Below are 26,897 nucleotides of genomic sequence, written 5' to 3' on the forward strand. Positions count from 1 at the left end.
AGACTGCCTGGAGGACAGGATTTGAAGGAAGCGTAGCAGGCTCTGGATGGGTGTACAGCAGAGTGGCTGGTATGTATACAAGTAGGTTGTTCTCCATTTCTGCTAAATACTTGCTCCCTTTATGGAAATAAGGCCATGGAGCTGCTCTGGCTTTGACATGCTTTAGGGTCCCTGGTGCAGTCATCAGTATGCATTCCCTTGAAGAGCAAGTCTCTCCATGTACCTTTGCCATGGACTCCCAATTGGTCACCACTACCATGTCAGTTTAACTTCTCAGAGTAGTAAGAGGAATGGTTTGTCCTTTAAACTTCTCAGAGTGGTAAGAGGAATGGTTTTGGCTTCCCTGGGCCTCCTCTGCTTTGGGGGCATTTGTGTTTCACATAACAAGCAAACTGAGTGAGGCAGAGTAGGAAGAAAGATCAGGAGCAGACACAAAAAGACCAGAGCTCCTGCCCCCGCTCCCATCTCCAGCACTGTCAACCCATCTCCCGTGCCATCAACCCCAAAGGCCTACCTCTGGGTCCTCTCTCTTGCAAGCAGGCCTCTGCCTATTGAATGCCGCCATATTGAGACCCTGCTCCTATAGCTCTTAATTACAGATCCTCCACTTCCAGGCTCCCTCAGCTCCTTGCAGCAAATTAACATTCCGTGCCCCTTGCACATGTGGAATGAACCAAGTTAGAAGGATCGATTCAGCTGCCGGTTGGAGCTGCTTTTATTTTGCGCAGGATTGATCCAGATGACCCCAACTTGGGGCTTCTAGAAGCGCCTTTGCAGGAAATCTTTTTAATGGAGATTAATTGGAAAAGCCTAACATGTCCTGGTTATAGGCAGAAAATGCTCCATTCTGCCTTTTGGTGGCCACATACCCCTTGTATGTAGATGTGTAGTAACACACATGCTTACCTATACCCCCAACACATACACACATACCCACACCACCATATATGGCCCATTACTCTGATTCTTCCCAAGCCTATCCCCAAGCCGTACCAAGTTGACACACATAGCTCTGTGCAACTTGGAACAGCCACTGTGTCCACTTTTGTCTTTCTGAATCTGCACCTCTTTCTTTGTCTATATCCATTCTCCCTCAACAGCCCAGAAGCGTCAGGGGCAGAGACTGAGGAATGCCCAGAAAGAGAAAGTGTTAAATTTTTAAAGGTGTCTGATGTTGGCTCTAATTTCTTTATGTGCCTGAATCCCAGCCACTTCCAACTACTCACTGGACTTTTATGTCTCCATGTCTTGGCTCGTGCTGTTCCCTTTGTCTGAAATACCCTTCCCCCAGTTCTCTGGCTTCAAGGCTCAATGCAATTTTCATCAGTAAATGTGTATTTATTGAACATCTCCTGTGTGCCAAGCAAGGCTCCAATGTCCAACCTGTATGGCTATAAAAAGGGCCTAGCACTAATAAGGGCTAATAAGATATGGGTCTTAGCCCGAGGGAAGACCAGTTTGGAAGTCAGAGATGTGAAAAAATGCAATTTATTTGTTCACTCAACAAATATCCATTAAGATTTTAGTCAACAGCATCTATTAGCTCCTCCGTGAAACAAGACCCAAGTGTTCATGCTCACAGGAGTGTTCAGATTGTACAGGTTCCCGCATCATTGCCTCCACCAGGCCCACCCTGATTCCATCTCATCAGCATCTGTTATGACTGTGTAGCATGACACTAGCAGAGCTTTTCAGCACTTAATTGGTTGTTAACTCTTATGTCTCTCCTGGTAGAATGTGAGGGCAGAAACAAGTTCCCATTTATCCAGTATGCCCATCCCATCACACACGGTGTCTGGCTTCCAGGAGAGCCATGCTTGACACACCAGCCAGGCTGAACTGCTTCTAGGATCCTAAAAGTCCATGCTTTCCCAATTTCCCACTGCTGCCCATGCTTTTTGTCTTCCCCGAACACTTTTTTCTCCCTCCTCTTCTTGCTTACCAGGATAACTCCTACTCATCCCTCAGAGCCCCACATGGACATCACTTCCTCTAGGATTCCTTCCATGATCTCAGATGCTTTCCTCCATGTTGCTCCATCATGGCACTCATCACACTGTATTGCCTGGATACTTGGGTATGTCTACTAGACTTTAGGCTGGATGATGGCAGGACCAGGTCTGTTGTATTCACCCTTGCATGCCAGCATCCAGGACAGTACCTGGTATGTAGCGGGCACTCAATAAATATTTATTTTACGAATAAATGTATATTGAATTGAATTGACTTTCTCTGTGGGGTGGTGTTTTATCCATTAATTATTAATTCAGATAACCAAACAACAAGCATTTATTGAGCACCTATGATATGCAAGGCATTGTTGTACAAGTCGTTTTGGGAGATGCAAAACTAAGATTACATCTATTGCCTCAATGAGTTTACTTACCATCTAGTCATCTGAGAAAGGAGCCAGAATAAAATACAGTATAGCTACAGACTAAACTACAGGTTTAAATCAACATGATTAAGTTCAAGTTCTAGCAGTATCTTGTTGAAGTTTCATGGTTAATTGCCATAGGACAAAGGTTTTACTGATACCTTTGTCTTCCATCCGAGACCATTTTTTGACCTGTTCTTTCCCCTTAAGATGGCTCTGTCCAGAATTCCTTCCTTTAAGCTTCCAGTCCACCTTGATCAAACTGTTACGAATTGATTGTTTGATAGGTGGATATCCAAAGTAAGAAGAAAATATATGGGTATGTAAATAGAATTATAAAGCACCAGAGTTGAAAGGGATCCTACATTTTACTCAGGGCCCTCTGGAACACTGCTGCCCGGTGGTTATCCAGCCTTATCTTGAGCACCTCCAGTGATGGGGAGCTCACTGAAACATGCTGTTAGAAAGTTCTTATAGGAATAAACAAATCTGTTCCCTAAGACCTACAGTCATTAATGTCTGGCCTGGGCTTGTGTAGAAGCTCAGTACTGGGGTTTGGGGACACACCCGTGTTAAGGGTATGTATAGCATCTACCAAGCCAGCCTTAGAGGCACTAGTGGAGAGGTGGGTGCCAATGTAGAGAGATTGATCAGAGCCCCATGCCTTGCCATGGGAGGTGCTCACCTGGCTCATAGACTCAGATAGTCCACCTGGAAGTGCTAGAGATGTCTGTGAAGTCACCTATGATGATGGGTTCCAGACTCTGGAAGGAGAATAATGTCTAACACTTGGATCTGCTGGTCTTTTTTTTTTTCTTTTTTTTAAATTTTGATGGCGGAAGGTGGAGTTGGGGCTGGGGTGGGTGGAAGGGGAGGGGGCATGAAAATATAATAAAGCTCATTAAACTTAGAAATGGAGAAGTGGTCTTGAGAGTGCCTATCTGGTATCAGAAGACTTGGATTTCCTTCCAGCTCTTTCGGTTTGAGGGTAAAGGAGAGAATGCTCTCCTCACTACTGCCACAGCCCTTTCTGGATTTCTCAGAGTTGAGATGATTTATTCACGATACTGTTTCTCAAAGTGCCAGGAGACCTCTAGGGGAGAGGGTCTGGGGACCAGCTTGCAATCTTTCCTGGGCTTCGAACACCCTGGAGGGACTCAGCGGTACTGTTCTGGCTCCTCTCAGACTGCACTTTAAAGCTCTGTTCATACTGGTGGTAACTAGGAGTGTTAAACAAGCAGAATGAGGCTTTCAGAGCAGAACATGAACATCTCTTAACGATGCAGCCTGTAGGGAGGCATCGTGCCCCTCTGCATGAGGGACGAGCCAGCAGGGATAGCTTTCATGGAGGAGGGTGGGATGGGCTTAGACCCCAGGAAAAATGTTGTGTCTGCCTAGGGAAAAGCAGGATTGCAGGAGATTAGGGGGACCTGACTGACTTCCCTCCTCAGAGGGCTAGGATCAGAGCCCTGAAGGACCTGGAGGGAGGTAGGTGAGTATGGCTGATACCTGAGCCAGTCCTGGTTTGTGGGGAGAGACGGGGACCCCGCCCTCAGCTGCCTTCTGAATCACCTCATACACAGCCCACCTCCTTCCCTTCTCTTTCCCCTCCTTGGCTAATCCTTTCCATTTCTTAAGGATTTTGCTCCTTTTCTTTGACCTAAAAGATCAAGACCTTCAGATGAGGCCAGAGGGTGGTAATCCACGCGCCCTCCATGCCCGCCCCCGCCTCTGCTGCCCCCTCCACCACGACCACCACCCCTCCGCACCCCCTTCCCTGGTTTCTTCCCTCTTGCTCCTCTGTCCTTATCTTCATTCTCATTTTCTTCTTCCAGATGGTCTCATTACTCTTTTTTCTAGATTCTGACTTCTCATTTTTTATCCATCTTCCCATCTTTCTTCACCATAATTCCTCCCTCCCCACCCCTTTTTCATTCCTTCTTTTAGTGAGGCAGAGTTTCCAGGTAGAGATTTCTCGCCCCTGTCTTGCCCTGCCATCTGTGCAGGAAGAGCAGGCTTTGGGGTGCACGCTGCACTAGCAAGGGGGCTCTGTAATCGGGGGAAAGTTGGAGACATGCCATTCCAAGTACCTCGCTCCTTCGCCCTCCCTCAGTTTCTTCAAAACGAAGGGTGTTAGATTGGTAATCGCTGAGGCTCTTTCCAGCCTACCCCTCAGATTCTCTTTCTAATTTTCTCTTCTTCTCCTTTCCTGTCTCTTTGTCTTGTTCTGTCTCTTTCCTACTACAGTGTCTCCTCAGCTCCTTCCTTACTTACGTGACCTTAAGACATTCTCTTACAGCCTCTTTTTCACTCGTCCTGCCACCAGTGTTTTCTTTATCTACTTTGGCATTTTCTACCTCCAACTCTTTCTTCCCATCCCTTTCTCTATTCTCATTCCATCCTTGCATACTGAGGCATCTCTTTCAGTGTCCTGTGTCTCTGTTTCTTTCCCTCCCACTCTGTGGGCTCGGGACTGCTGAAGGCCCAGGCATCTGGGCCTCTCATCCGTCTGCTCCTGTAGGCCAGGGGGAGGCAGCTGCTGGAAGGTAGAGACTGTCCTTGCTTTCCCGCCTTCCTGCTCTGGCTCCTAGTACCTTCCCCCATCTCAAGCAGCCTTCTCTGGCTCTGTCCTAGTTTCTGCTTGCTCTCCTTCCACCTCTGTCTGTCTTTTGCATTCTTTCCTCTTAGTCTCTGTCTCCCATCTGCTCTAAGTCCTTGTCTGCCACCTGCCTCCTGTCTCCCCTGCTTCCCTTCCCTTGCCCACCAAAGCCAGATTGAAATTCAACTTTTCGGCAGAACTATCTGCCAGCCCTGTCACCCCTTTCTGCTCCCGCCTGTCATACCTGCTGTAGCCAGACCCACTTGGGTTCACTATGTCATCGTCCTTCCCATATTTGCCAGGGCACATTTGCACAGAGCTGTCAGATCAGGTGCCTTGGGGCTGGAGGCCCAAATGGGGCAGGTGGGAGTGTTTCCAGCCACACCTGCCAGCCTCTTTCAATTGGAGCTCGGCCTTGTGATTGGGCCTGGGCTAGCGGGCTGCTTCAGGGACTCTCTCTCTTACATTCACCACCACGAACCCATTGGAAGGGACATAAGGAACACTGATGGGGAGTTGCAGGGAAACAAAGGATGGCCTCTTTTCTCCTGTGTTGGACACTTCATCTGGGTTGTCTCAGCCACTGGCTGGTATCACGAACCCACAGACCTACCCCTACCCCCTGTCAGTATGGGCCTCAGGTACACCAGTTCCCCTCATGAGTCTGAGAGTGACAGGGCACAGGACTGCATCCTCAGGAGTGTCCTTGAGGTTTGCCTGTGGCCCCAGGAGAACAGGAGGCAGGTATAGAATTTTAGAGCATCAGACTTAGAAGGGGCTCCAAGTTATTCAGCTGTTACCATTTACAGTTTAAGGAAGCTGAGATCCAGAGAAGTGACATGACCTCCCCAAAGTTACATAGCTGGTGGGTAGCAGAACCGGGGCCGGATAAGCCATCTCCAGATTTGTGGCCTAGAGTACTTCTGCCACTTCCTGGCAGAGCTGTGCTGGGCTGGTCCCCTTGCCTTTTTCAGGGCTCTGTTCCTGCCTCTTTGGGTGACTAATCTGCTGGCCCCAACCAGTAAACCCACTTGCTCTGTCACCATGAACACCAGCCGGCCCCTCCAGCCAGCCCGTGCAGCCGGCCTCTGTGTTCTGTTCAGATGCAAGGAAACCAGGCCATGCTGCAGCCACTTGTAAAATCCCATCTGGTCCCTGGAAAGAAACCTTTTTGGCTGTCCCTATCATAACCCCAGCCTTAGAGATGGACATTGGGGTGGCTGTGGTCAGAAAGTTTGGGGTGAGGGAGGAGAGATTGGCTCTTCTGCCTATGGCTTTGGCTCCTTGGAATGAGAAAAGACCTAAAGTGGGGAGGAGGGTGGAATCCGGGTATTGGAAGCCCTTACTGCTCTCTGTGTCCATTTCACTTCACGCTGAAGTGAAGCCAGAGTGCTTTGGTGGGCAGGACGGTGGAGGTGATGATGGTCCTTGAGTGTTTGGAGAGTTGCCTCTGGAGGGTGCAGTTTGTCATTTCAGACTCTTCATCTGATGCCCATATCACCTGACATCTGTTCATAGTCATTCCTCTGAGATTATCGACCGTGAGCAAGTCAATGGAGTTTTCTGACCCCTGATGCTTCATCTGTCAAAGGAGGGGTCTCTAAAGTCAGTCACATCAGATTCTGACATTTTAGGATTCTGAGCTGGGCTGTGCATAAGGCAAGATAAACAGACCCAGACCGCTCATGGGCAGAGCCCCCTCCTGCTCACCTCCAGTCTAAGGTCTGCCTCTGTGTGCCTCATCGCCAGGGCTTCTGTCTTTCTCTCCTGTCTGTCCTCATGACCCTGCCTCAGCCCAGCTATCCCCTCCCCTTCCCCCTCTCTCCCTCCCTCCCTGCCTTCTTTCTTCCTCTGTCAGAAGTGCCAATCTCTCCCTTTCTTCTCCTTCCCCCTTCTCTGGCCCAACCCAGAGAATTGAAATCCTCTTTTCTCTGAGAGAATCCAATGTGAGGGGACCTCTCTGGCTGTTGTATTTTTTATAGAGCAAGAAGGGAATGGCTGGAGGGGGGGGAGAAAGTCCTGTGGGGTGGGGACAGCAGAGATGTGAGGGCAGAAGAGGGGGAGGGAGAGTGGAGTATGGAGAGATTTAGTTCCATCTGAAAGCTGTCGGGGCGAATCAAAGGCTTCCCTTTGAACCAGCAGCACGATCTGGAGTGCAGAGCATAGGGACTGCTCCGGCCCAGGGGGTTCATTACTGCTCATTTGATAAATCCAGGGAGACAGGGCCCGGCCTTCACTATCCCTCTCCTGCTGCCTGGCTCCCTCCCTGGCTTCTCCTGTGCTTGGCCCCACGCCCTCTGGTTCTGGGTTGTCCTGGCAGGCTGGGCTCTGGGAAAATGACCGCCAGGGCACGTGTGCTGAGGCACAGGAGTAGACTGCTCCCACGGGTGCAGACACACACACTTGAATGAAGAGGTGCAGGAGGGGTATGGGTGTGTGCACGCGCGTGTGTGCATGCACGCATACCAGTAAATGTGTGTGCTGTGTGTTATGGCACACATGTGCCCTCAAGAAGTGCATAGCATTTGTGCAAAAATCTGTACACATTTCCAGCCTCTCTATGATAGATTTAGAGGTCACTTTCTAGTTCTTAGTCAGAAATAGGCCTCTCTTCCCTCCCCAGGCCTTTTTGGGAACAGGAGGTGTTTTCACACACAAAGTGACAGACTGGCCAAACTCAGCCCTCACCCCCTGCTGTGATGGGGATGGAGGAGGGAGCCAGAGGGAGTCCCAGGAAGATCAGTATTAAGGAGAGTGTCCCAGGTCAGGGGGCAGTATCAAGAGGAGGTGGTGAGGCCCCTGGGGACAGGTGTGCACATGGCCAGACTCTGAGCTGGGAGATCCCAGGAGAAGACAGCAGTCACCAGGCTGTTGAGATGGCATTCGGGGGGGGGGGGGAAGGGGGCAGGTGTTCTGGCCCCTCCCTGTGCTTACTGATTCCAGTACTTGTAGGCTATATGACTAGACAGAAGTTTCTTGATGGCTCTGAGCCTTAGGTTGCTTATTAGGGACAATAATTGTACCTTCCTCATTGGGTTGTGTACATTAAGGGAAATAGTATCAGTGAGGTGTATAGCAAAAGGATTGACACTTTATAAGCTAGGGCTATTTATTGTTACTACCCCCGCTGGTGCCACTGGTGGCTTAAAGGTTGACATTTTCTGAATCACTAAAACCTCTCTGGATGCTGCTGACAGTCATTCCAACCTTGTGTACCACTCTTCCCTTTATGTAGGGACTTTTACATCAAGCCTTCTCCCATGTTGGTGGCAGCAGGTAGGGCAAGTCCTACATGGCTGTAGATCTGAGGATCACCACCTTTGCAGGAGGTGGACAGGGTTAGGATGAAGTCTGAGCTGTAGAGTGGGGATAAGGAATGGTAGATGGGCAGAACCTAGGCATACCAGTAGTTCTCTCAGGAGTGGAGACTGTGAATCCAGTTCATTCAGGAGATACTTCTTAGATATTCCTGTAGCATGGCATCATAGCAAGAGCAGGGACTATGGAGCCTAAAAGACCTGAGTTAAATTCCCATGTCTGCCGCTTAGCAGCTGTTCCTTAAGCACCCTGAGCCTTATTCCCCTTTTCTATAAAATGGAGATAAACGCCACTGTGTAGTGGAATGTAATGCTAGAAACAATGTCTGTAAGGTATCTACCTTGGTGTCTGGCACATAGTCAGCACCTTATAATTGGGAGTGTTCGTTATTAAGGAGTGTCACTGGGGTTGAAGAGACAAGAAAGGTAAATTAAAGCATCTCTGTTCTCCAGGGGCTCCCAGGAGAGTGGAGGAGACAGAAGCACACACATGTGAGTAACTTTTAATCCAAGGCAGGCTGTGATGAGTGCTATAACCAGAAGCCTAGACAATGCAGTGGGGGAATAGGGAGGGAAGGATTCCAAGTGTGGGGCCCAGGAGCTCTGTGCTATGGGGGTGGGGGTGGGAGTGGGGCTGGGGGTTGGAGAACCTGAAAGGACCGAGGTCTGGGAGAGAAACAGGGGAAGCTCCCCTAGCTCCATCTCTCCTCACCTTGGCAAGAAGTGCAGAGCTCCCCGCAGTACCCCTGGTGCCCTCCTCATTTCCCCCACGATCCCTCTGTTCTACCCTCACCCCTCAGGGCTCTGACCTCCTTCACCCTATTCAGTGATTCACCTGCCTGCAAACCCTGGCTGAGCCTCCTTAGGAGTCCCCTATTCTGGTGGGAAAGATGGAGTATTTGACCTGGGGCAACATCTGGAGTCCAAGACCCCAGCCCCATGTCTCACAGAGTGGTCGCTCCCTTGGTAACTTGTTCTGAAAGAAAGAGCTGAGTAGGAGGTGGGGCGCTGGCCACGCACCTCCCTGCCCGCCTCTCTTTGTCTTTCTCTTGGTCTTTCTGTCATCCTTCCTTGCTGCCTTGGCCTGGGTCTCCATTACTCCGTGGGCATCTGTCTCACCAGCCTTTCGTAGTGCTTTTCTCTCTGGATCTTGGCTCTTTCTAAGTGAGACCTCCCTGCTCTTCCCTCCTGGTTCCCCTCTGGTCTCCTCTCTTGCCTTCGCCCTCCCTCTGCCTCTGTGTGGGTGTTTGTCTTTGTGTCGACTTCTCAGCATTGTCTGCGCCTCCACCAGCCTCCGCCTGGTGTGTGTGAGTGTGTGCGTGCTCCTGCACGCGTGTGTGCAGCTCAGTTTTCTTCCGCCCGTCTTCACAATGGCCGCTTAAGAGTTCACCACATCTGCAAAGGTGTCTGAAGATGGGTGGGAGCGAGATCAAAGCAGGTGGGAATTCACTTAAAAACACACGTGCAGAAGAATTGTGCTTGTCCCAGACTGGAGCTGCCAGGTGGGTGAGGCTGTTGATTTGATGCTGCAAAGGGAGGCTGGTCTGTTTTCACTTTCTGTCTGTGATCAGGCCTTTCCTGGTTCTCCTCCCACCTGGCTCCCCGAGGTCCACCTCCCCATCCCACATTGAGAAGTTTCCCTGCATTTCTGTTTGGCACTGGCTTTATTTCCCAGAAGTGGTTGCAGGAACAGGGATGGAATGGAAATTTCACTCCCAGTTAGGGCAGGCTCAGCTCGTAGCACAGATGTGGAAGGCCAGGCAACCAGGACTCGGAGGCTGCGTGTGCCACTTGCTGGGCCACTTGTGTGGGGTTCTTGGTGCTTCTTGACACTCACAATACCTCATCCCCTCCTGTTCACTAAAATGCCACCAGGACTCCTCTGCCCTCCGTGCTGCACAGCTGGTCTGCCCGGTCTGACACCTGCACTTCACTGCTCACTCCCCAGGCTTTCTCCTCTACTCTCCCAGACCCCTCATCACCCCGTCCATCATTGCATCAGAACCTTCTGGAGTCTGTCTCCCTGATCCTTCCCAGCTCTGCTCCGCATTCTCTTTTTCAGGGCTTGGAGAATGCTGTCCCCTTCACTCTCTGGCCCCTCTGCCTCAGTGAAGCCCCTGAGGCTCACCGGGGGGTGGGGCAGGCTCCGCCTCTTGTTCCCTGTGGAGGTTTCACAGGCAGGACAGTTGACTCGGGCATTGGCTCACTCTCACTCCATCAGCGGACAGACTTGCTTGGAATACCTGTGGTGTGCCTGGCAGCCAGGCCCTGTGCCAGGTGATGGGGCTTGGGCTATGAGTGATAGTCTAGACTCCTCCTGGGGCCAAGCGGGGTGGGGGTGGCCAGTGCAGTCCCTACTGTAGCAGAAGTGAGAAGTGACTACCAGGGACTCTGAAGAATGCACACAAGTCATGGAAGACTTCCTTGAGGAGGTGACTATTTGAATCTTGAGGGAGGGGGAAGAGGAGGGAGCAGTGTCCCCCCAGGGAAAGACCTGTGCAGGAGCATGAAGAGGTGACAAACACCTGGCGTGTGCATAGTGGACAGAATCAAACTTGGTGATGGCAGATATTTCCCATACCCATGAGCCAGGTCAGCCCAGCTTGGGGGCGCCTGGACTCTATCTCCGATGCTGTCTTGGCTGCAGGGGCTGTTTTGGACCAGGAAACATTGCCTGTGACTTTTACAGGCTCAGGATCTAGGCTGCCTTTCCATCGAGTAAAATTCCCTAGTCCCCTTCATTTTCCCTCTTCTGTGGACTCTCTGCTAGGTCATTGCTTCCATCCCCCTGTCTTCAGATTAAATTATTCAAGCAGGCCTAAAGCAAGAAAAAATTTTACTTCAAAATCCCCAGAAAGACAGATTCCACCTTCTTCGTCATATCCCTTCTCAGGTTTCCAGTGGTCCCTCCACTTGTCTAACTGCTTAGGGCAACTAATGATCACAGCTACCATGTAGTGGGTACATGCCAGGGGCTCTACCCAACACAGCATATACCTCATCTTGTTTGACTTTCACGGCAATCCGGGAGGTAGGCTTTTTATTCCCCAGTTTACCAAGGAGGAAAATGAAGCCTAACTTGGCCAAGGTCATGGTTAGGAAGCTGCAGAGGCACGATATAAACCTTAGTCTGTCTCCTAATCTTGCGCTCTTAGTATTTGAGTATAAAGAGATCTTTGCAGTCCTTAGTTCAAACTTGTCATTGTACAGGTGAACAAATGGAGGCCCGGATGGGGAAGTGACCTGCCCAAGGTCACACCATTTCTCACTCTGGCAAGGTACCCTGAGTCCAAGTGCTTCTCATCTCCATCCTAAGCTCACTCTGAGTGGACAAGGAGCCAGCTGCTCACTGTCCTCTGGAGACCTCAGCAAGAGACCAGGGTGTTGAGGCTCCATGCAGGGAAGCTATGAATATAAATTCCATCTCTGAGCCAGGGCTCACCGGCCACCCTGCTCTCAAGTCCTTGACTTGGGCTCCGGGGGCCATGGGAAGGAGAAACGTGAGTGTGGAGAGTTTGCAGCTTGTAGCTGTACTAGAGAAAGGCACAAGGATATGAATAAATTTGAATAATAATGAGGGCAATGCCTGAATTAATAAGGCTGGCTGCTCACCTGACTCACCCCTCCCTGGGATCTCAGCACCTGCCACCCTAATCTTTCAAAATGCGAGTGACCCTTATCTTTTCTTTCTTTAGAACATGTGGATGGGAAGTCGGGTTAGAAGAGTTGGGGAGCCACTCACAGAATATGGAGAGAGACCCTGTTTCTAACTTCCTGGCCCCCTGCAGACCCAAAGAGCTGAATTTGCACACTTAACTGAGAGCAAAGAGGCTGTCTCATATTATATTATATACTGGCCATCAGTCCATTCTTTCTCAATCCCCTTTGTGTGCAGCAACAAGTGTGGATGAATGTCAAACGTTCTGGGAGACTAAGAGGGAGGAAACGTCACATTCTGGTGGAACAGATGGGGTAAACGCCCCACCCACTAGCTGCCCTCTGCCCGGTGACAATCAAAAGCATGGGCATAAACCCTGACACCTTGAGATAGGAAATCCCATGGATAGAGTTATTGGGACAAGCTGTGCTTGTCTAAGGGGTCAAGTGATCAGTCTAGGAGGGCTTCCGGGAAGAGAGGAATGTGGGGCAGGTTTAGGAAGAAGGAGAGAAATGGGGCTAGAGGAGAAAAAAAAATGATGAACTAGGATCCCGCTTCTGTAGTGGGAGGTCTTGGAATGGGGAAGGGTGAGTTAAGTTTGCTTACACACAGTAGTGATGGCGGGTCAGAGAAATTTTGGAAAACTGAATTTAGGTTGGATTTGGGAGCTGGGGAGGGAAAGAAGTGGGAAGAGCCCCTGAGTTCTGTGGAGAGCTGATTTTGGTTACCCTTGGTGAGACAGACTGGGGTGTGGCAAGGAAGCTCTAGACTTCTCCCTTTGCTGTCCTCCAGCCACTCCATCGCCCTTCCTCTCCTTTCCCCACAGCCCAGCCAAGGAGGCTGATGCCCACAGCTCCACAGCTCTGCATGGTGCCCAGGCCAGCCCCCGCCACTGGGGCCAACCAGTGCTGGTTGGAGCGGGTGGGTGTGTGGGAGCAGTGGGGGAGAAGAAACCCGCAATCCAATTCCCTGCTCCATTTAGGCTCCACAATTAAAGGCAATTACTCTGCAGTTCTCTAATCAAATGCTCCCGGCCGAGCTGCCAGCCGGGCAGCCATGTGTAGCTCCTGCAGCCAGAGGGAGAGTGGAGCAAAGTCATGTGGCCTCTCAGCTCTCACAGTGTGGGAGGCCTAGTGTGTGTTGATGGGTCTGTGTATACACACTTACTCATGCCCCCTTCACTTGGGAGCAAGGGGCAAATATGGCGCAGGGCAAGTGAGCCAAGACGTGGGTTCAGAGCTACTTTGTTTTGGATGCACTTCCCACCTGGGAAGCTTCTATACACATATGTGGATGTGTGACATGCCTGCTCCATAGCATCTATCTTATGCACTTGCTGGACGCATTCATGGGGAAATTGTACCTGGTGTAATTGCATACATGTGTTGGCTCACATTGGCTCACATGACACATGTCCAAGTAGGGGTCATGATGGTATATTCATGTGTATGGGCCCAAGTCCCAAGGATTGAGGAGGACTGCAGCATCGCCAGCAGCCTAGTTATAAATGCATCACCCATTAACATGAGCATGGGGGTGAGGCAGCGGGTCATAGAGGAAGAGCCCAGGATGTGGAGTGCAGGGGCTCAGGTTCTAATCCCAGCTCTGCCATTAACACAGCAGGTGCCCTTGAGTAAGTTATTCTGCTTCCTGTACCTCTGTGCCCTCCTCTGTAAAATGAGAGGGTTGGACTAGATTCATCCCTAAGGCCTTTATGTAATACCACCATGCAGTTTCTGTGATTGCTAAGCACTTCAGCTCCTGAAACCCATTCCCATGGGCCATGGAGGGAGAAAAGAATAAGGGGCGAGCACATGACATTTTGGAGGGAAGGGCTGGGGCTGAAGTGGGGCAGGGACTGGAGAGCCCTCTCCCCAGCCTGAGGCTCTCTCCCTCCTGCCTCTTGCAGGGTGGGAGTGGGAGCCGCGAGGGGGTGCCTTTTGATGTAGCCTCTTCTCACTCACCTCCTTACCCAGTGCCTGCTTTGGCTTTGTCAGGGACCCAGACCCGCTTCAGCCAGGAGCCAGCCGACCAGACTGTGGTGGCTGGACAGCGGGCCGTGCTCCCCTGCGTGCTGCTCAACTACTCTGGGATTGTGCAATGGACCAAGGATGGGCTGGCCCTGGGCATGGGCCAGGGCCTCAAAGGTGAGTGAGGCTGCCTGGCCACCCCAGCATCCAGACCATCCCATCTTCACCCTAAACCCCCACTCCCAGTGTAGACTCCTGGACTCGCCATTCCTGGGTCTCCTCACCACACTCTTTGTGCTCGAGCCTCCCCTTTCCCTCTCCTCCTAAGCTCCACTTTCCCACCCTGCAGCTCTGCCTTTTCTCACGACTGTGGACTGGCTCAAGAAAGACAGCGTGAAGCCTGAGCGATCAAGAGAAACCACGAGACCTTTACATAAGAGAACCTCAGACAGACAGACAGACACCATGAGGGGTGCTGCAGGCAGATGGAGGTCAGGCAGGAGGTGCTGGGAAGCCATGGGGTCTGCTGCAGGGGTGGGGAGAGCACAGCAACTTCTGTGTCTCGCAAGTGTTTGGTGCCGGGCTGGCTCTGCTCCAGCTTCTCTCCTCCCCCCTGCCCAGGCAGTGTCTGCTCAGAGGCCAAAAACTCATTTCAATATCAGCCTAAGCACTTATTTATTTATTCATTCAACGAGCCTTTATTAAGCACTGGCTGTGTAGCCGGTGCTGAAGCAAACATAATGAGTCAGTCAAAAACAAAAACACCCACCTCCTATATTGCAAAGTAAGCAAAGAGACCTTTGGAAAGTCCGCCTGGTGGAGAAGAGCGGATGGGGAGTCAGGACACCTGGCTTCTAGTCCTGCCTCCACCACCTATCTGATGGGTGACCTTAGGAAAGCCACTTCACCTCTCTGGCCTTAGTTTACTGATGTGTGAAACAGGCGTAATAGTTGCAGACCTACTGCCTTAAAACTGCATTTGTGCGTTTTGAACCCAATGAGAGAATATGCATTGTGAAAACATATTCTTAGCTGTAGAGCACTGTAATGATGTAAGTATGGCGGGGTGTGTGTGTGTATATTTTTATTATTGTTGAGGGGATTGAGGTTATTTGCCGTGGGTTCCATATATTAGTATAGGTAGAGGAAATTTGTGCAGAGCAATATGTATAAAGAAGAGATGGGTCTGATGGATATATTGATAATAGAGAAACTGGGAGACAGAGATCAATCGATATGGAGTGAGAAGAATCAATAGCCTCTGGACAGAGGGAGACAATGGGAGGGTGGGAATGTGAGAGTGGATGGCAAGGGAGTGGGAGGGGTGGGTGGGCATCTGGAGGAAGGAAGGGAACGGAGACTGAATTGGAGAGGGCCAGAGGCTCAGAGGACCCCCCACCTCGGCCACCGTGTCTGCAGGGAAACATAGCCCTTGTTTTGGGGCTCCTTCAGGGGGCCGGCAGCCCCCGCCTCATCCATCCATCTCACGGCCTTGGCCTGCCTTGGGCTTCCCTGTGCCTTGCGAGTCCCAGTGAGCTCACGTTTGAGCTGCGATGCCCTATATTTCCTAGCGCCCACGCACTCTCCCTCTCTCCCCCTCTCCTCTTCTCCCTGCTGTCTGCCTTTTTTCCCTCTCTTTCTCTTCTGTTATTATGAGAGAACATTTGTCTGCAAACAGCTTCAGAGATTTCATCTGCTCCTGCTCATGTCCCCGCTTCTTCTTGCCCTCCTGGCTGCTCCTCCTGCTTTGTGGCTCCCAGCGCCACCATGGGGAGTCATGACATCACCATGTCTGTGTCTGGGACCTCCTGATCTCACCTGCCAGTGTGTCCCAGAGAGGACACAGGGAGGAGTGCTGGCCTGGGATGGTTGTGGGTGCTGGCCTGGGATGAGAAGTCAGAGGTGGATGTGTCCCGGGGCCAGGGCAGTCCCAGTCCCAGGCTTGGGCCTCACCCTTGGCCTCACCCTTTCTGCTCTTTCTGTTTCTGCAGCCTGGCCACGGTACCGGGTGGTGGGCTCTGCGGACGCCGGGCAGTACAACCTGGAGATCACAGATGCCGAGCTCTCTGACGACGCCTCTTACGAGTGCCAGGCCACGGAGGCCGCCCTGCGCTCCCGACGGGCCAAACTCACTGTGCTCAGTAATGACCCCAGCGCCCCTTCCGTGCTCCTGAAGCCTCCTGTCTCTCTGCATCAGTCTCTCCTGCTCTCCAATTCCGTCCTTAATTTCCCAGCTTCTCTTGCCCTGTTCCTGGCCTTGTCCCTGCCCCCACTACCCCCACTATCTCCCTGGTTCTCCCTCCCAGCTCCTTCTCTAAGCTTCCAAACCCGAGTGCAGATAGAAGAGAGTAAACGGAGATGTGGGCAGTGCCTGGCATCCTCCCTGCTCCAGCCTATGCCCAGGCCATTCAAGGACAGGGCTTTTTGCCTCCCAGACATACAGCTGTGGAGATAAGTCTCTCCCCACAGGAGCAGAGAAGTGTGGGGGTGATGGAGACAGGGCCCTTCACCTTGCCAGCTTTCCTGGCTGACAGGCTTATTGGTGAGGGAACCACTCCCCTCTTCCTTTGGTCCCTCTCTGCGCCTTTTCCTCCTCACCCAGCCTCACCCAGCTCTCCTCCCTGGGCCACCTCCTTTCCTCCCTCAGCGTTCACCCTTTCTCTCAGATTCATGGGGAAGCGTGGGGAGGCTTCAGGGGACAGGGAGAAGGACTGGAAGGAATGGGCCTGAGGGCTGAGTCTGGGAGGGGGTGGGGCCGGGGGTCCTGCTGTGCTGGTCTAAGGGTTTGTCTGTTGGAAGCCATGCACAGGTAGCTGCCCACAGGGGCACAGAGCAGATGTCCCTCTATGGTAACCCCTGGGGCCATTTGCATAATGATGGGACTCTCCTGCATGCAGCACAGGAATGAGGCTAGCCCCTTCTGACTCTCTACAGGCCCCACTCTGTCTTTCTGTCTCCCACCGGCTCTGAGGCCTCCTGTGCCCCTGCCTCTGATGGGCTTTCTGTCTCGGGCTTGGACTCTGTCTGCCTGTAGCCCTGTCTTCCCTGTTGTCATTACCTCTGTCCCTGTCTTTTTTCCTGCCTCCATTTGATCTGTTCTGTTCCCCCTTTTCCCTTCCTCTCACCTGAAGTCATCAAAGTGGGGAAAGACCCCAGGATGTATGGGAGAAAAGAGAGAGGAACTGGAATGAGAGTAGCTTGGACACAAGGAAGTTGTTTATTAGGAGGGTGGGGAATGTGATGGTAGCCTGAGTATTGCAGGAAGAGCCCTGGACTGCAGGAGTCAGAAGACCCGGGCTGAGGTTGAGGTTGCACCTTGGCCATTTGGCACTATGAGGGTGAGGAGGTCACGCCCTCTGGGCATGGGTTTTCTCTTCAGTGACGTGGCATAAAGACGCTGCCTTTTCTTAGTAACTGCAGCTTTGCTGCTCCCTGCACAGGGAGTTGTAAACTGAAGGTCTGGGCGAGATTGAGGTGTCAGGATAAGTGAGGACCAGAGGGACCCACCTACCAATTCCTTTGGATGTGAGGGCCCTGGAGGATCAGGATTCAAGGCTGGTGGGTGACCTGCTTTTCCTCTCCAGAACTAAAATGGGAAGAATTACAAGGAGCAGGATGGACGTGAGAGAGCAGGAACTAGAGGATGGGCACGGGATGCCACGACACCATCTTTTGTCCCTTTTTGGAGAGTATGAGCCCCCATGCTGGGCAGGAATTCCAAGGGAACCACGAGTCTCTTAGGAAGACTTCTTTCATTTTTCCTCCCTAACTGCCTCTATTTTGGACCCTGGAAGGTGCTATGTCTGCCCTGGAGAACTTCCCTCCTAATGAGGGGGCCCTGATACGCTTCTCTTTTCTCTCCTACCCCAGCACAGAGACAGAGACAGAGAGATGAAAAAGGGCCCCTAGGTGTTGTTGCCAATAAGGACTTACAATGGCTTCCAGTGGTTTGATTCAATCAAGGAAGGCTTCCTGGAAGAGGGAATATCAGTGAGACTCTAGCTGGGAGAGTGCCTTGTTACAAAGCTTGTAGGTCAATGAGACAGAGCTACATGAGGGGATCTGACTGTCGTGCTTGAGGATGTGGCAGGTGCTGAGAGTGTGGGCCTTCCTGGCCTGTCTGGGTGATTTGGATGGATGAGAGGAGCAGGGAGAGGCCCCAAGAGTAAAAGAGCTGAAAGGGTGGCAGGAGTGGTGAGTCCATTGTTCCTTTGCCCTCCTTCTCTCCCCTCCTTGTCTCTCTCTTGAATGCTCAGACACCTGGCCACCTGCACCGCCTGGAGGCAGTGAGGAGGTGTGCATTTCCCGCATCCCCTCCCTCTTACCTCTACCTAAAGCCTTTGCTCATGGCAGCCTGGGGCCCAGAGACTGGCAGGGTAGAAGTGAGGAGTGGGCTGTGCCCAGTGCCTTGGATCAGCCTCCCTGCACACTGCTAGCCTCACACACTCCCTGCACCCGCAGCCACCCCCCTCATGTGCCCACCTCCCCAGGCCAGCCTTCTTCATGGAACGTCTTCCCTAAGGCAGGGCTTCGAGAGAAGGCCTCCCACTCTCCCTCGGATGCAGATGCAGACAAAATATAGATCTACAGACCTACATCTCTCTCATTATTCACAGTGATAACAACTTGAGTGCAGCGGTGATGAGCATGACTGGGGTCAGGGGGGCCTGGTCCACAGCCCAGCGCTGCCGTTTAGCTCATTCTCCTGTCTCCGAGCACATTTGCTTAACCTCCCTGAGCCTCAGTTCCTTGTCTGTAAATTGGGGTTAATGATATTTACCATGAAAAGATTAAGGAAATATACTTTGTGGTAAGGATTAAATGAAATCGTATACAAGAGGCACTTTGGCTGACACAAGAAAAACATTCAGTGAAGGACAGAAATTATTGTTGATCACATTTCACTTTACAGTTGGCTTCACATCCTTGATCTCATTTCTCCTCCACAATAACAATGGGGAGTACGTGTCAATGGTTGTTTTTGAAATTTAACAAACAAGGAAACTGAGGCCACATACACAGGCATATTGATATACAAATTTAAGTCTCAGATCATAAAAACATGCTCATAAACATATGCACACACGGACTCCTGCCCTCTAACAGCTGTCAGACACCTCAACAGCCTTATGTTCCTTTGTCCCAGATACGGAGGGTGGAGATGGGCTCGTGGAAGGTGGGCAGAGTTTGGCAAATTCTAGAGAAAGGTGTGTTGGTGGCAGAGGGGACAGATGGACGGTCTTTGCCTGAACAAAGGGAAAGGGAAGAGTACAAGGGCAGGGAGAGCCGATGGGAGGAGACACCTGCCTTCCACACAGAAGGGACTGTGCACTTCTGGGTCTGAGTGTGGTGTCTCCACCTGTAGAAGCTCAGGGCTGTGCTCAGCCAGGATCTTACTCCTGGGGGTGGCAGCAGGTGCGATGTTGGAGGGGCCCAGGTGGACCAGGAGACCCTCAATGGCAGCTCCTTATCCATTTCTCTCTGACTTTCTCTACTGCTCAAGCTGCTTCCTATCCCCATCCCCAGCCCTACACCCTCTGGCATTGGAACCAGGTACACCAGGGAGCAAGGAGGAGGAACTAGGGATTCAGAGGATGATTAGCCAGGCAGGAGTCGGAGCCACTGCTGGCTGTCATCCAGGCAGTGAAGCTAACCCATTCTACACATCATGAGTGCCCTGAACAAATGGTCTCTATACAGTACCTCATCTGACCTTCACGATGGCCCAGTGAGTGCGCATTGTTAGGTCTCTGATGAAGAAACTGAGGCCCAGTGATTTTAGGGACTCACCCAAGATCACGTGACAGGTGAGCAAAGGTGTCAGGATTTGAAACTGGGGCAGCCTGATTCTAAATTTTATTTTTTTACAACTATACCACCCAGCATGCCTGAGTTGCACAGAATGCCGGGACAGGCTGGCCTCTTTCTACTGGACACTCTCACAGGGAGCTCTTCACTTCACAAATTCTATGGCAGCTTATCCCACCACTGGACTCCATGGGCCCCCCCAAGGTCCCCTCTTGAAGGTTCCCTCTGGAAAGCTCCCTCAGAGTATCTCTTGTCTATCCCAGAAAGAAGCAAAGAAAATCCTTTCTCATTTCAGGATGATGAGCATTGGGTGGACCAGAAACATTATAACCAAAATCCTTCTGCCTTTATCTTCTCAATCACTCATTCATTCAGCACATTTCTCCTGGGACCTGCTATCATCCAAGCTCTGGGATAGACATTGGGGTTTAAGAGTAAATAAGAAGCAGACCCTGTCCCGAGAGAACTCACAGTCTGGTTCACCTTAGGATTTAGAAGCCTGTGGGGAAAGGGCAGGGAGAGGCCCTGCTTGCTAGCATCAGACATCCCATCATTTATTTCCTTAAGCATTTTTCAAGAGCCTACTTTGGCCATTTTCTAGGCACTAGAGGCCGTATAAATATTAGCAAGACTGGGCCCCTGCTTTTTCAGGGGATAAGTTTTTGTTTGGGGCAGAGGTAGAAAACATTCATAAGTAACCCAGATCCAAGGTGGACAGTGTTAAGAGGTTTGAGCGCCACTCTGGAAGCACTGTTGGGGTGGGGGGTAGGGCATGGCGTGGAAAGCCTTGTACCTCACTTGGGGTATGAACAAGGTGGGTAGCATTTCCACAGAAGCTGTGAGGGAAGGACATGCCACATGGGAAGATCTACATAAGCAAAGACAAGGAGGTGAGAAATGTCAGGTCTTGGCTCAGTCTTAGCTGTGCTATAGGAAAAATAACCTGCTAGCAGTGTGACCGATGGAGGTTGCTGTCATAGGTGCACCCATCTAGGTGCCCCAGGGCAGAGGAGCAGACAGGAAGGAATGGGTGTAAGAAGCCCCACCCTGAGACAGCCCAGCCTTTCCTGAGTTTGAGGCCACCCCCTCCATCTGTAGTATGTAGCCTGAGCAACAGTAGGGGCACATAATACCAGAAAATAGTTCAGCCTGGGAAAAAAAAACGGATGGGGGATGGGGAAGCTGTGTGAGCCAAGGCCCTTAGGTGAAGCCACCACAGGAGCAATGGATACTGAGACTGTAAACTAGGAGGTAGGGGTGGCACCACCCTGCCAAGAAGTGGGCATGCAGATGGAGGGATGCCCCCAGGGTTAGGGATCTCAGTCATCAGGGGAATATTAGACCCAGCCTGCACTGACTTTGCTCTGCTCTCCCCAACAGTCCCCCCGGAGGACACCAGGATTGATGGGGGCCCCGTGATTCTGCTGCAGGCAGGCACCCCCCACAACCTCACATGCCGAGCCTTCAACGCCAAGCCTGCCGCCACCATCATCTGGTTCCGGGATGGGACACAGCAGGAGGGTGCCGTGGCCAGCACGGTGAGACCCTGCCTGCTTCCCCAGCTCCTTTTGGGCTCAGCCCAGGTCACCTTTCCTTTCCAGCAGGGGTTTGATCACAGACTCAGGGGGCCACAGATGTGACAGGGGGCCTTAATTGTCATCCGATCCGACCCTCTCATTGTACAGTTGGGAAAACTAAAGGCCGGAGAAGAGAAGTGAAGCCCCAGGTCTACAAGGCCATTCAGTAGCTGAGCAAAGACTAAGAATAATAGTAATGAAAGGTGCCATTGATTAAGCACTTATTGTGTGCCAGGCCCTGTGCATGCTAAGCACTTTATGGACAGTCTGTCTTAATCCTCACAGGAATCCCATAAAGTAGGCATTGTCAGAGAGGTTGAGTGACATGCCCAGGATCACACAGCTACTAATCAGCAGAGCTGGAATGTATACCTGGGTCTGATTGTACTCTCTCCACTAATCACTTCTACGTCCTTCCTTCAGCATCTAGTTGGCACATTATCCCAGTTGTCACAACTGAGAGGTTGGGCAAGCAGGATTATTGTATACATTTTACAGAGGAAGAAGTCATGACAGGGAAAGACACCAAGTGACTTGACCAGGATCACATGGCAGAGTTGGTGGTAGAGCCAGAATTAGAATCCAGACCTTCTGTTTGGGGTCCCTGCTGCCAGCTGCGGGCAGACATGGATGTGTACCAGCCCTCTGCTAGGAGCTGCAGGAGACACTTCTCACTGTGGAGAGAGGCTGCTCACCTGTGCTCCTCAGAGTGCGACCCCCAGGGATACCTGGATTCTGGCTTCAGCTCTGCATTTAATGCACTGTGTGACCTTGGACAATCCACTTTATTTGCCTCTGGCCTTAGTTTTACCATCTGACAAATGATAACCAGACTCAGTGGTGCTTACCTTTTCACTACGAGAATTCTTATCTTCCTAACCTAAGGCTACATGTTTTGAAATATTTTGGCAACTAAACAAGTTGATCTGTGAGTGGCCATTTGTCTCTACCCACCCTTTTCATATTCATTAAAGACAGTGGAGCTTGGAGCATGCCAAGGGGGACAGGGTTACTGCAGAGATGGCCTGTTCCTGCCCTGGTCCAGCAGAGATGCATGTATGGCTGCCAAACCGTGAGGGACTCACTTTGCTTAATAGAATGGTTTCCCTTAGACAGTTTGCACCGTGGAAAACAGCTTGAGGGTTTCCGTGACCATATTCAGGGACCTCAGGTTAGATGCCACTGAGCCAGTGTGAGACTTTGAGCCTATGAATCCCTTCCCTGCCCTCAAGGAGTTTACGGTTTAGCAGGAGAGACCCAACACTGAAACACACACAGTGCCTGTGAGCAAGGCTAGAGGTGCCTAGAACCGTGTGCAGAGCAGAATGACTATAAGGTGCACAAGTTCAGGCTGGGAGACAGTCCTGAGGGCTGGGCTGGCTGAGGAAGGCTTACCAGGAGAGGAGGGACTTACACTGGACTTAGAGAATTCCAGGAATGAGGCTCAAACCCATGGGAAAACTACAACACAGAGTGAACTGCAACATAAACTATGGACTTAAGTTAGTAATAATATATCATATTGGTCCGTCAGCTATAAGAAAGATCACACTAATGCAAGATGTTAATAATGGGGGAAACTGTGAGGTGGGATAGGAGGGTATATGAAAACTCTCTGTACTTGCCGTTTAATTTTTGTGTAAACTTAAAACTGCTCCAAAAGAAAGTCTATTAGTAGAAACAAAAACCAAAAACACAGAGAAGAGGTTGGAGGAGGGGAGGGGCTAAGCTTTAGGCTAATGTGCCGCTTCAGCCCAAGCCCATCTCTGAGTCAGGTCACCTTTAGAGCAGAGGAGGGGGCTTTTAACTTGACCTTGTCCCACCCCAGGAATTACTGAAGGATGGTAAGAGGGAGACCACCATCAGCCAGCTGCTCATTAACCCCACAGACCTGGACATTGGGCGTGTCTTCACCTGCCGCAGCATGAACGAGGCCATCCCTAGTGGCAAGGAGACTTCTGTCGAGCTTGATGTGCATCGTAAGTGGGTCCTGGGGAGGAGCAGTCTGGAGCAGTGAGGTGGGGAGGGCAATGTAGGCAGCCTTTTGAGAGGCACAGAATAAGAATCTTCTAGAGGTCCTAGGACAAATGCTTACTTTCCCATCCCCTTTGACTTCCTGGTTTGAACTGTGGGCACTAAGCTGGTAGAACGAGCATTGGCTGTGGAGTTAGGCAGTCCCTGGGTCTAAACCAGCGTGTGATTTGGGGCAATCACTTAATCTCTCTGAGCCTTAGTTTCTAATTCTGTATACTTGCAGAAAGTAAAATACAGGCCCGCAAGCCCTTATCCACAATTCCAAATTAAAAGTTTGTTGGTGACAAAACCTGAACTGAGGCTCTTCATTGTCTTTTATTTAACGTGATACTCTCGCATTTCACTAGAGATATATTAATGTGTGTGACTACGGGGTGTTGCCCAGACACTGCTGAGGGTCTTACATAATAAACTATCTATGCACAGTGTTACCTTTCTAAAATTAAAAAAAAAAATTACAAATTCTGAAACATCCAGTTCCAGGGGTTTCAGATGAGATTATGGACCTGTACCTGCCTCTTGGAGAGGTGAGCATTAAATGAAATGTAACATTTAAGAGCATCTAGCATGGAGTGTGCTTGCCTCTTTGGTGCTCAATAAATTCCCTCTGTATAGGGAACCATGGGGTGTGGGCAGCAATTGGGGATGCTCTCCCGTCCCTTTTAGTGAACCAAATAAGCCCACACTGACGCCTAGTGGCCACGGTGGGTCATTACATGCATTGACACAATTTGTCCCTTTGGTGCCATCCTTGGTGGTCACTCTAGCCCGCCCCCTAGGGGCTCCATGTGGAAGAGGTGAGAAAGATAGATTATTTATTAGAGCTGGTACACTGCAAACTCCAATTCCCACATCACCCCAGAGTGGTGAGGGCCGAGTGTTAGGGAGGGAAAAAGAAACTCGAGGGACAGAAAAGACCCTGACTTCCTGTCCCCATCTTTGCAGACCCTCCTACAGTGACCCTGTCCATTGAGCCACAGACGGTGCAGGAGGGTGAGCGTGTAGTCTTTACATGCCAGGCCACGGCCAACCCCGAGATCCTGGGCTACAGGTGAAAGGGCTGGGGGCTGGAAGGGCCCTGGGAAGTAGCACTAGAAGGGCTCTTGAGTCCAGGAGTAGTGGGGGGTACTCGGGGAGGTCAGGAGTGGTGGGGGGTTCTGGAGAAGTCCAGGAGTGTTAGGGATGTTGCGGGAGGCCAGAAGTGATGAGGTGGCTGGTGGAGGCCAGGAGTGGGGGGGGTGCTGGGGGAGGCCAGGAGTGATGGGGGTGCTGGGGGAGGTCAGGAGTGGAGGGAGGTGCTGGGGGAGGCTGGGGTCACTGGATGTGGTTGGGAAAAGTCCAAGCCTTGATCCCACCTCCATGTCGCTTCCTTCCCCAGGTGGGCCAAGGGGGGTTTCTTGATTGAAGACGCCCATGAGAGTCGCTATGAGACGAATGTCGATTATTCTTTCTTCACGGAGCCTGTGTCTTGTGAGGTTCACAACAAAGTGGGGAGCACCAATGTCAGCACTTTAGTAAATGTCCACTGTGAGTAGCTGGAAGGGCAGGGCCTGGGGTGCAGTGGGGCAGCTCCCTGAAGTGGGAGGAGACGGGATAACCATGGGCAGGTATCAGGACAGGAGAAGGAAGAGCAGACTGAGTGGAGTTGAGCCCGAGGGAGCTGGAGACCCTAACAGGCTGCTTCTTTCTATCTCAGTTGCCCCCAGGATCGTAGTAGACCCCAAACCCACGACTACAGACATTGGCTCTGATGTGACCCTCACCTGTGTCTGGGTTGGGAATCCTCCCCTCACCCTCACCTGGACCAAAAAGGACTCAAACATGGTAAAACTCTCACTGCCTATCCTGAATGCTGGGAGGAACGGGCATGGCCATAGGTGGGAGGTGCAGAGGGGCCAGGGGAGGTTTAGCAGCATTTTTCAAGTTGGACCTGAGCTATATCTAGGCCTTGGAATTTGGAGGAGGACAGTGCTTGCAATCACCCCCAACCCTTCTCACAGGACAGCTGGGCAGGTCAGAGGCCGTGGATGGGACACAGAGGCCTGTGCTTACACATGGGAAGTGGTGGGGGGTGGGAAGAGGGACTGAGGTGCAGCTGCTGCAGCGGCCAAATCTGGTAAAGTCGTGCTGCACAGGAAGGTAGGGGAGCTGGCGTGATCCGCTAGAGAAGAGGAGGTTAGATTCTACAGCTCTAAGGAGACTACATTAGACAGTTTGGGGCCAGTATTGCAGGAAGAGGAATTTCTGAGTAGAATGTCCTACCTCATTTGGCAATAAAAACACTAGAACAGATCATCGGAACATGCTGCAACCTCTTAAAATTACTGCAGGCTTCACCTGCCCTCTCTGGCAGAGATGGGGTGTTTTCTCTCCGACCTGTTTAGAGTCAGGGGATGGACCATATGGACTCGGGAGTTTCATTTCCCTATTGGGGATTCACTTGTGGCCCTTCCTGCTTTCTTTCCAATGCCTCCAATGCGGGGGCCCGCATGGACCTAGGGGCCCAGGCCTCCTGGCTCCCCACCCGAGGCTGCTCTCTCTGCCCAGGTCCTGAGTAACAGCAACCAGCTGCTGCTGAAGTCGGTGACTCAGGCAGATGCTGGCACTTACACGTGCCGGGCCATTGTGCCTCGGATTGGAGTGGCTGAGCGGGAGGTGCCACTTTACGTGAATGGTGAGTGGCCCGAGAGGCAAGAGGCGGCTGGGGCCGGGGCGTGCAGCACTGCGGGTCCCAGCTGGCGCTGACTGTGTCTTCTTGCTTGCAGGGCCCCCCATTATCTCCAGCGAGGCGGTGCAGTATGCTGTTAGGGGGGACGGTGGCAAGGTGGAATGCTTCATCGGGAGCACACCACCCCCAGACCGCATAGTGAGTGCTGGGCCAGCCTCGGACAGGCCGGCCACCTGCTGCTCCGCTGGCGCCTGGCTTCGCTCCTTTCACTTCCTCATCCCTTCTCTGCACCTCTAATCCCCTGCCTTTCTGTCCTTGTATCCCTTTACCTGCTCAAATCCCACCTCCTCCCTTACCTGTGTGACCCTGAGCTTTGAACTTCAGTTTCTTCATTTGTAAAACAGAGGCAATTACCTGTCCTAATAGGATTGCTGTGAGAAGTCATTGAGGCAACAGGTGTGGAAAGCTGGGGAGCGTCTGGCTCCTCCTCAGCTCCCTCTCTTTCCCCTTGGCTGGCGCGCTTGCTGTCTTCACCTCCCCCCTCCTGCCCTGTCATTCAGCCCCCCGTCTTTTCCTTGCTCCCCCCCTTCCCTCCTGCCCTCCCAGCTGCCCCTTCCTCCCTCCCCATCAGTTCTCCTTCCCACCCGCCCCTCCTTTCTCCCTCTGCTGTCCTCCTACCAGCCCCCTCGCTCCTCCCCTCCCTCTTCTCTCCTCCCCCCCACACCATGAGCCATTAATTCCTTCTGTGACCATTAACCGTCAAACCCCTCATCACATTTAATGACCATTTGGCTAACTCCAGGGCTGCCCAGGGACACTTCATTACCACGGCCGTCGGGCAGTGGCGGCTCGGCTCCCAGGGGTTTCCTCGCAGAGTTAGGAGGATTGA

General features: G+C 51.8%; 1 protein-coding gene across 1 annotated transcript in view; it reads left to right on the forward strand.

The window, feature by feature from the left end:
* Positions 1–26,897, forward strand: part of KIRREL1 (kirre like nephrin family adhesion molecule 1) — a 93,877-nt gene that overhangs the window by 62,808 nt on the left and 4,172 nt on the right. Inside the window, exons 2-10 of the mRNA XM_063106215.1 lie at positions 13,949–14,098; positions 15,913–16,062; positions 21,110–21,267; positions 23,135–23,285; positions 24,286–24,391; positions 24,719–24,867; positions 25,037–25,164; positions 25,888–26,014; positions 26,106–26,206. Of these exons, the coding sequence (XP_062962285.1) occupies positions 13,949–14,098; positions 15,913–16,062; positions 21,110–21,267; positions 23,135–23,285; positions 24,286–24,391; positions 24,719–24,867; positions 25,037–25,164; positions 25,888–26,014; positions 26,106–26,206 (1,220 nt within the window). The remainder of the gene's footprint in view (positions 1–13,948; positions 14,099–15,912; positions 16,063–21,109; positions 21,268–23,134; positions 23,286–24,285; positions 24,392–24,718; positions 24,868–25,036; positions 25,165–25,887; positions 26,015–26,105; positions 26,207–26,897) is intronic.

This window comes from Cynocephalus volans, chromosome 8 (assembly GCF_027409185.1).
Source record: "Cynocephalus volans isolate mCynVol1 chromosome 8, mCynVol1.pri, whole genome shotgun sequence".
Taxonomy (NCBI): Eukaryota; Metazoa; Chordata; class Mammalia; order Dermoptera; family Cynocephalidae; genus Cynocephalus; species Cynocephalus volans.